This window comes from Phoca vitulina, unplaced genomic scaffold (assembly GCF_004348235.1).
Source record: "Phoca vitulina isolate PV1807 unplaced genomic scaffold, GSC_HSeal_1.0 scaffold760, whole genome shotgun sequence".
Taxonomy (NCBI): Eukaryota; Metazoa; Chordata; class Mammalia; order Carnivora; family Phocidae; genus Phoca; species Phoca vitulina.
This window is the reverse complement of record NW_022590447.1, coordinates 1-9,040: the sequence shown is the minus strand read 5'-3', so window position 1 is coordinate 9,040 and position 9,040 is coordinate 1. Positions and strand designations below refer to the sequence as shown.

Here is a 9,040-nt window from a genome sequence, read left to right as displayed (position 1 = left end):
GTGACAGCCACTGGCCGTCTCTGGGTCGCTCGTGGGCGCCTGCTCTCTAACCACCCGAGCGGCCGCACCGCCCAGTCGGCCACTGTCGCCCCCGGGGTCGCTCATGGCCCCATGCCCGGCGACACCCCGGACTTTGTACTCGGATGCAGAGGTGGTCACTGCACACCAGATGGGACTCCTGCCCAGGGTGGGGTCACCTGTCTCACAGTCCCCAGGCAGTGAGCCCCAGCTCCGGGCAAACTGACTCCGTCAGACTTGGACCCGGCTCCGGGCTGTGGGCAACGCCTCCTTCCTCGTCCCTGGGCTTTTCCAAGCCGAGCGCTGGCTGGCCACACCCTCACGGCCACTGTGTTTCTGGTCCCTCCTATAATCTGACAGCCGTGCTCCTTGTATCACAAAGGACCCCCACTGTGGGCCGGTCCCCACGTCCTGCCACCCCGGAGCCTGCCGCTGCTGAGCCTCGGAACAGCCTTCTCCAAAGTTCACTGATGGAGATTTCTGGCTCCATCTCTGTGCCCTCTCCCTGGCCTGGGCACCGCGGCCACCCCCAGAGAGGTGCACGGCGGTTGAACCACCTCCTCGGTAATGACCAGGATGAAAGGGTGGGGGTGGGGCCGTCTAGATCCCTTCTGGATATTCGGGATTCTATCCTGACCCTCCTGAGCAGGAGGCTTCTTTCCTCTAAGGACATGCTCTGGGGCCTATGGGACCTAAACTTCATTCTGGTCCAACTACCTGGACTCTCTTGTGCTGCCGTCATGGCCCTAAGTTCAAGGGTAATGACCATCTGGTTGAGGACACTGGGTGCCTGAGGGTGAGCCACGTGGTCCAAAGTGTAGGGTGCAGTGGGTCTCGGTGAGTTTTATAAAGATGCTGGTGGGGGCGCCCGGGTGGCTCAGTCGTTAAGCGTCTGCCTTCGGTTCTGGTCATGATCCCAGGGTCCTGGGATCGAGCCCATCGGGCTCCCTGCTCAGCGGAGAGCCTGCTTCTCCCTCTCCCTCTGCCTGCCGCTCTGCCTACTTGTGCTCTCTGTCTGTCAAATAAATAAATAAAATCTTTAAAAAAAAAAAATGCTCGTGTCCTCTTTTGCACCTGACCTGTGTCAGCCGGGGTCCCGTCAGGTGACAGAAGCCACATGGCGAGGAACACAGGGAAAGTTTGCTACAGAGGCATGGTCTGAAGAGCAGACATGGGGACATCTGCTAGGGCTGAGCTGGAGCCCCCCAGCCCCAGGCTGAGACCCTGGCGGGAGGGCGCAGCTGCGGGTCCCTGGATGGCAGAGAAGTCACCGCGGTGCCTGCAGCATCGCTGGGAATCTGGCCTCGGAACTTGCTGAAAACCCGCCTCCAGGGTCCGGGCGGTGGGGGGAGTGGGAGGGAAGCTGCTCACAGGGCGGTGTCCCACACGGCACTCTGCCACAAAATCACACAGGAGTTCATCTTTCAACAAACTTGCTAGAACAGCTAGACACCCATGTGCAAAAAAGCCCAACAAAGGAACACCCCAAAACTCAAAACCAAAATCCGAAATACTACCTTGCCCTATATCCTGCACCATATACAAAAGTTAGCTTCAAACCGAATTATCGACCTACGTGCAAAACCCAATTCAGTAGCCCCCTCCCTTATCCACAGGGGATACGTTCCCAGACCCCCAGTGGCCACCTGAAACCACGGATAGTGCCGATCCCTCCACGGACTACGTTCTCTCCTACACGTACGTACCTGTGGTTGAGCTCAGCTTGTAAAGTAGGCACAGGAAGGGAGTAACAACATGGCTAATAAGAAAGCAGAACGACAGTAAGAGTACGCCGTGGGAAAGTTACGTGGCCGTGGTCTCGCTCTCTGAACGTCACGTGGCCCTGTGCTCACCCTTCCTGGATGCCGTTAGAGGATGAGATGCCCACGTGGCAGGAGGACGCAGATGAGGGGCGCAGGGGTGTGGTGCAGCGGGAGGCAGCTGCGGGCCTGAGCCTCCGTCCGAAGGAGGGTCATCTGCTTCTGGACCGTGGCCAGCGTGCGAACTGAGACGGCGGGTAAGGGGGGGACACTGCTGTACCAAAAACCCTAGAAAAAAACACAGAAGATGTTTGCGCTGCTCGGTTAGGCAGATTTCTTAGATACCATAGACAAGAAACGCACAAACTGTAAAAGGAAAAAATGGGTCACTTGGGCTTCATCAACGTTAGGAAAGACAAGCCACAGACTGGGAGAAAAACCCTTGCAGATCACCTGTTTGGTCTCTCGGCCTTTTGGCTAAGATCAAGTGTGATAAGGTAGTAGTACCCGGAAGTTAGGGGGAGCTCCCCAAACCCAGTAACAAGGAAACAAACACTACAGTCAAAAGAAAACAGGGGAAAAAAATTAAAGTACGTTTTGGCAAAGAAGATCTACAGGGGGTTCGACGTGGTCAGTCCACAGGGAAACGCAGACGACCACACGGAGGCCCCGCGGCCCACGCGCCTCCCACGGCGGGAGCCCCGCGCTCGTCCGCCCGACGGGAACACCCACCTGCACACAAAGCCCAGCGCCAAAGTTCAGGGCAGCTGCGCCCCTGGCCACCCCACGTCCGCCGGCGGACGCTGACCCAGCCCGGGCCGGCGCGCGGCTCCGCACGGACCAGGGCACTGGATTTCTGGCTTCTGCCGGTGACAGGCCAGACCCCAAGGCTGTCCCCGCTGCACCCGGTTTCTGGAACGCGGGGCGACGATCAGGGCTGGGGCTGCGGGGGCTCAAAGAGAGAGGGCCCGGAGGTGGCGGCGGACGCGGGCGCAACCGCACAGTGAGAAAGGTGAGTTCAGCGGCTTCCCTGGACAAAGGGAAGAAACCCGCACACGCTCACACTGCGTCCACCGCTCCTCCAGGCCCGGCGGGTGGCTGCGCGGGACCCCACTGCCGGCCTTGCCCCCCCGCGCCCCCCCGCGCCGACCCTCCCCCCCCATGGGGCTCTAAAGGCGGCCGGCTAGTCCCTCCGCCCGCGCGTCCGCGACGGCCCGCGGTGACAGCCCCGCCGCCCAAGCCCGGGGTGCGAGGGGCGGGGCCGCGGGCGCCCCCTCCCCCCCACGCCCCCCCGCCGCCCGCCCCCCCCGCCCCCCCCCCCCCCCTCCCCTCCCCCCCCCCCCCCCTCCCGCGTCCCTCTCCTCTCCTCCCTCGCCCCTGCCCCTCTCCCAGCTCCCCTCCTCTCTCCGGCGCCCCCGCCCCTCCCCTCTCCCGCGTCCCTCCCCTCCTCCTCTCTCTCGCGCCCCTCCTCTTCCTCCGCCCCTGCCCCTCTCCCGCGCCCGCGCCCGCGCCCGCGCCCCCGCCCGGGCCGGCCGGCAGAGTGCGCCCTCGCGTGGACGTGGACGTGGCCGTGGACGCGGGCGCGGGCACGGGCGCGCGGGGAGGCGGCGGCAGAGGGCGGCCGTTGCGGGCCGGCCCGCGGGGCTGAGGCCGAGCCGAGCCGGGCCCGCGCACGCCGGGGGCCCACCATGCGGCGGCTGCGGCGCCTGGCGCACCTGGTGCTCTTCTGCCCCTTCTCCAAGGGCCTGCAGGTAGGCGCCCGCCCGCCCGGCCTCGGTGCGGGCCGCGGCGGCCAGCCAGGGGGCCGGCTGCGGGACGCGGGGTTCCTGCGCGCCGCGCTGCGTGGCCCTGGGGCGGCTGCGGGGCTGGGAGGCGCTGGGGAGGGGGCGTTGATGGGGCGGGCAGAGGGGCGGCGGATGCTGCGGGGTGGCAGCCCCTGACCCCGGGGCTGAAGAAGCCCCTCCCCCATGGTCTGGACCCCCACCGCCCCACCCCTCCCGGAGGCCCAGAAAGCACGCCAGGTCCGTGCCTCTTTTAAGGTTTGTTTTTCTGTTATGGAAAACTTGGGACACATAGAAACGCTCTCAGAAGGACAGAACCTACCCCTGGGTCATCTCCCAGCCAGCCCGAGCTTAGGGGTGTGCCTGACCCCCACCATGACCTTGGACAGGTCACCGTCCCTGCCGGTGGCCCGCTGTCTACTGGGGAAGCCCAGGCTGCCTTGGGAACCCCGCTGAGTAGCCTGTCACTTCTGGTTTAGGTGGTCTGAGCCAGGCCGACCCCATGACCGAGATGGCCTCAGGTGCAGTCCTGTTCCAAGTAGCCCACACCTCCCTGGCCTCCCCAGGCTGTCCTGGGCCAGGGCAAGAGGGTTCCTGCCAGGGTGCCCTTGGCCCCGGGCCTGGCTGTCCTCAGCTCTCCCCACCGGGGCAGGGGGCGGGGGGGGGGGGGGTAAGCCTCAGAGCCAGGAAACATTTGGGTTTTGTGTCTGTGTGGGACACCCTTCCTGCCCACCTGGGGCCTCAGGGTGCATCCTGGTCTTGGCCCAGCTCTAGGCCAGGTGGGAGCTGAGGGGTCTGATGGCCCACCCCTAGCCCAGGAAGTGGGCTGTGCACTGCCCCCCTCCCCTGTCCCCTGAGGGAGGGACCTTGACCAGGTTGCTGCAGGGGAGGCCCAGAGCTTGACCTAGGACCCAGGACAGGCTGGTTCCCAGGGGTTTGAGCCAGCCCCGCCCACCTGCTATTGTCAGGTCACATTCAGAGCCTCAGTTTCCCTCCTGGGCTGGAGGTAGGTTTGGTGCCATCGTGCATGTGGGGTGCTGGTCCCTGGGTAACGTGGCTGTTACTGACCCCTGAGTCAGTGGCTCCACCAGGAACCAGGGCCAGGTGGGGTTGGGGAGCAGTTGCATAGGACCCACTGAAGAGTAAGACCTGCCCTGTCCTGGGGGCTCACTCACTGGTGGGAGGTAGGACCCATGGGGGTCCGGGACTGCTCCTAGAGGAGGTACCCATCTAAGATCAGGATGTCGGGTTAGTCAGAGCTGGCCAGGTGGGGACAGTCTCCTGGGAGAGCCTGGGGTTGGGGGGTGGGGTCTGGCTGGGGTGTGGCTCGTGTCCGTGGTGGGCCCTGCGGTCCCTCGGAGAGCCTGAGTCCACCCCGGGTTCAGCCCCAGGTCCAGCGCTGCTCCAGCCTGCCCTCCTCCTGGCTGCCAGCGCCCCCAAGGCCACACTCACCCCCACCTTACAGCATTGTTCTCTGCCAGCCGGAAGTCTTCTGACCTTGTCCTGCCAAAACAACCCCCCCCCCCCGCTGCCCAGCCCCCCCACCCACTGTTTCTCTGCTTTCCTGTTTTTCCTTTTGAACAAATCTGACGGAAGCAGATGTGGTGCAGGACAAGTGGGCCTGAGGCCCAGCCCTCTTGTTCTGCCCAGCGCACCCCAGTCCTTGCTGCTCTCAGGGGTCCTCCTGCTACAGCCCCTCCCAGGAGGGCCAGCTGTGTGAACTGGTGCCCAGGAAGCAGGAGGGGAGGCCCCTGCCTGTCCTGGAGGAGCCATAAAGACGACCACAGCAGAGGCCCCTACCCTGTCTTCACCGGAGAGCCAGCCCCAGCCTCTGGCTAAGCAGTGGGGCACGGAGCACCTCCTGGCCCTGGGTCCCAGCCCTTTTCTCTGGGGCCTGGCCCCCCCCGACTGGAACATTGGTAACCCCATCCCCTCAGCTGGCTGCTCCTGGACAGCAGTCCAGGCGGCCTGGGATTCGCCAGGGCAGGGGTAGCTGGATGGGAGGCCACGCCCTCGCCCACCTGCTGCAGGTGGGTCTGGGCCCCCCGCGCCTGTGATTCTGCACATCAGCTGGGGAACCCTGGCAGAGGGGCTGAGCCCCCAAGACGCTGTTCCCAGCACCCCCCACACATGGGGGGCAGCGCCTCTGGCCGTAGGGCCGCGAAATGTCTGTCTTATTTATTCTTTATCTGGGAACATACACGTGACTTAAAATTTCTCCTCTTACCCGCTTTTAAGCGCACAGCTCAGGGGTGTCCGTGCGTTCACACTGTTGTGCACCATCCCCTCTGTCCCCAGAACGTAGTCATCTTCCCAGACTGGACTCTGTCCCATTACACACTGACCGCCACCCCCGACCCCGTGTCTGTGGGTCCAGCTCCTCTGGGGCCTCCTGGGAGTGGATCCTTCGGGATTGGTCCCTCTGCGCTGGGCTGATCTCACTCGGCACCGTGTCCTCCATGTTCATCTGCATTGTGGCAGGAGCTGGGATTCCTTCCTCTTAGAGTGAATGATTTTCCACGACGTGGACAGACCCCGTTTTGCGTAGCTATTCACCTGTCGGTGCGCCCTTGGTTCTGGGGAGGATGCCGCCTGCTCGCGGTCTCCGAGGTGCTGTCTCTTCAAGGCTCCCAGGGCGCCTGGGCTGCTGAGGCCTGCCCTGTGCACTGCAGCCTCCATACCTATCTCCGGGCTGGGCCTGCTTCAGCTGGAACTGCCCACCAGTCAGAGGACAGCGGGCGGGGGGCAAGGGGGCGGCGGATTTTCCAGCCTGACCTTGTGCAGAGGTTAAAGGTCAGCAAGGCAGGAGGGAAATTTGTAAAATATCTTTATTCATCAAAATAGGTCAACATAGAGTCGTCTACCGTGTGTCTCCGTGCATTTTGAAATTTATTCTTGCCTGCTGGTGAGATGTAAAAGTCTGAGAGCACTGGGCACCTGCCCCCACCCCAGAGTGGGCCTGCCGAGGCCCAGGAACGCCCCCTCCGTGACGGGCAGCTTCGGAGGCTGGAGCAGGGCCGGGTGCTGGCCCCGGGCAGGGGTCCGCCGGGAAGGCTGGGGCTGGTGGAGGGGGCACACGCACCCCGAACGTGGCGCTTCCTCACAGGCCTCTCTCCCAGCAGGGCCGGCTCCCGGGCCTCAGGGTCAAGTACGTCTTCTTGGTCTGGCTGGGCGTCTCTGTGGGCAGCTGGATGGTGTACGTGCACTACTCGTCCCGCGCGGAGCTCTGCCGTGGGCACGTCTGCCAGGTGCTTATCGTAAGTGTCGCCTCGTGGGAGGGCTCCTCCCTGCCCGGTGCTGGCCCGTGCGCACGGGTCACATGCAGCTGGCCCTGGATCCTCAGAGGCGCCGGCGCGGTGGACTTTGAGATGGACCTGACTGCGCTGGGTGCGGCAGGGACGAATGGAGGGACGGGGCGGGGGGGCTGCTGCAGGTGCGTGGGAGAGCGGGGCTGGGGGCTGGGATGTTCGGAGGTGTTTGCAGGGAGGACTTTTAGCAGGGAGACTGGGGTGGACAGATACTGGTGGCCTTGAGCGCCCCCCCCGGGGCCAGGGCTTCACCAAAGGAGGCCATGGGTAGGGTCCTTGTGGGGAACAAGGGGCGGCGGGCCGTGCTAAGTGGCAGCCTGTGGCCTAGAAGGTCCTTGTGGGGGACAAGGGGCGGCGGGCCGTGCTAAGTGGCAGCCTGTGGCCTAGAGTGTGAGCTGTGCGTGCACACGTTTACACGTGTGGGCCACTCAGGAGTGGGCACGTGTCCGTGGGTGTGCACGCGAGGTGGCGGGCATCAGGAGCCTGCATGTGCCCACACACAGAATGGCACATGGGCCCACGGGTGCACACCTAGTGAACACCCCAGCACTCGGGCTGGAGGGACCGACCACACCAGCCCCAGGGGCCCTGGCAAGCCCCGGACTCTTCCGACCCTGCCCCGCACCCTGCCTGGCCTTCCCAGCGAGCTGCTGGCCGGGAGCTGCTCCTCCCCGCTGTAAGACGAAGGGGCCTCCTCTCCTGGGGGGCTGTGTGGGACCGACGCTGGCCCCGGGAGGGCGCAGGCACGCCTGCTCTGGCCAAGGTCCCACAGGCGCCAAATTTGGGCAAGTCCAGAGGTGGGAGAACCCCTGTGGCAGGATTTGCAAGAGGCCGGGTGGCGTCCAGTCCCCCCGACTGCTGCCTAAGTACCTCCCCAAAGGGTCAGGCCAGCACGGGGCACCGAGGACGCAGCGCCCACGCTTGGGGGAAAAGGCCTTCCTGCCTCCTGCCTGTCCTTGGTACACTTCGGAAAGGCTCACCGGTGGCCTCCAGGGGCAGGCCTGAGCTGGGCACCGGACACATGGCTCTGCCCTCACAGTCCAGGGGGTCGGGGGACACGCAAGGGCCGACGTGGGGCCTCTGGGTGGGCGGTGGGGAGAAGCCCTGCTGTTGGGACAGCTCAGGGTGAGGGTGGGGCTGGGGAGGGCCAGGATGGCGGGGGGCAGCCAGGATGGCGCGGCGGGTGACGGCCATGGGCCCTGAGCGGCAGGTGAGGGCTGGAGTGAGCTATGGGGTGGGAGGGACGCACCGCTGGAGTGAGGGCAGTGGGCGGGGCAGGGGGTTCTGGCCTAGGGGTGCAGGGACCGGCCGCCTGGAGGGTCAGCAGGGGTTTCTGAGCCCGAGGAAACTGTGTGCCCAGGGGTCTCCCTAGGGTGTCTCCCCTAGGCTGTGGGGATGCCCCCTCCTTTCCAGAGGAGACCTGCCTGCTTCGTGGGGTTCCACAGTGTGTCTAAGGGTGCGACCAGGGGTCACAGGTCAGGTTCTTACGGGCTCTGGGTGTTTGGCAGGTACTCGGTCCCCTGCAGGTGGGAAACAGGCTGGGAAGTAGGGCAACTTGCCCCAAGCCTGATGGGCCCCGAGACCATGGGGCACACTGCCCCTCTCAGCCTCTGGGGGAGCCCCTCCCCAGCCCAGGGGGGCAGCGTGGCCAGCAGGCTCGTTCCCTGGCACTGGTGGGGAGGGGTGGTGCCGGGCAGAAGCGTGTCCCTGGCCGGCCCCCTCGAAGGCCCTGTGGTTCTTGGGGGGGGGTTCCGGGGCTCAGAGCCGACCCTTTGCGGTGGAGGCACTCCCAACAAGGTGGTGGAATGGGTTTTCCTTACGCTTTCTTTACCATCGTGATGAGCGGCCACTGCTTCCCTGATGCCTCCTTCGCGGGGCCTCTGGTTCCGTCCCTGCCCTGCCCTCCGTCCTCCCCACACTTGGGTGGCGCCCTGCTCTACGCACTCCGCACACTCACTTCCCTCTCCTTCCTGCCAGCCTGGCTCCAGCAAGGGCCCAGGCTCCATGGCAACGGTGATGCACTTCCAGGGAGGCCCCCCAGCTCCAGAGCTCAGACGGCCGCCGCACCTCCCTGCCCGGGGAGAGGGCCTGACTCCATCACCTCTGGCTTCCCCACCTTCCTGCTTGGGTCAGCCCGGACCTGCAGGGCTCGGGGGGCTGCAGGGGAAGGGGC

General features: G+C 65.1%; 1 protein-coding gene and 1 long non-coding RNA gene across 2 annotated transcripts; one reads left to right on the top strand and one right to left on the bottom strand.

Moving 5' to 3' along the window:
- Positions 1-1,007: 1,007 nt before the first annotated feature.
- Positions 1,008-2,917, bottom strand: LOC116629397. Its single transcript, XR_004298739.1, has 4 exons — positions 2,511-2,917; positions 1,872-2,066; positions 1,725-1,777; positions 1,008-1,412 (listed from the first exon to the last, which is right to left on the bottom strand). It is a non-coding gene; the product is annotated as an uncharacterized LOC116629397 (long non-coding RNA).
- Positions 2,918-3,406: 489 nt separating this feature from the next.
- Positions 3,407-6,946, top strand: LOC116629398 (divergent protein kinase domain 1B-like; the record flags this gene model as incomplete). Its single annotated transcript, XM_032399692.1, has 2 exons — positions 3,407-3,529; positions 6,682-6,946. Coding segments are annotated over exons 1-2 (328 nt in total), but the record flags the coding sequence as incomplete, so codon positions are not given.
- Positions 6,947-9,040: the final 2,094 nt, after the last annotated feature.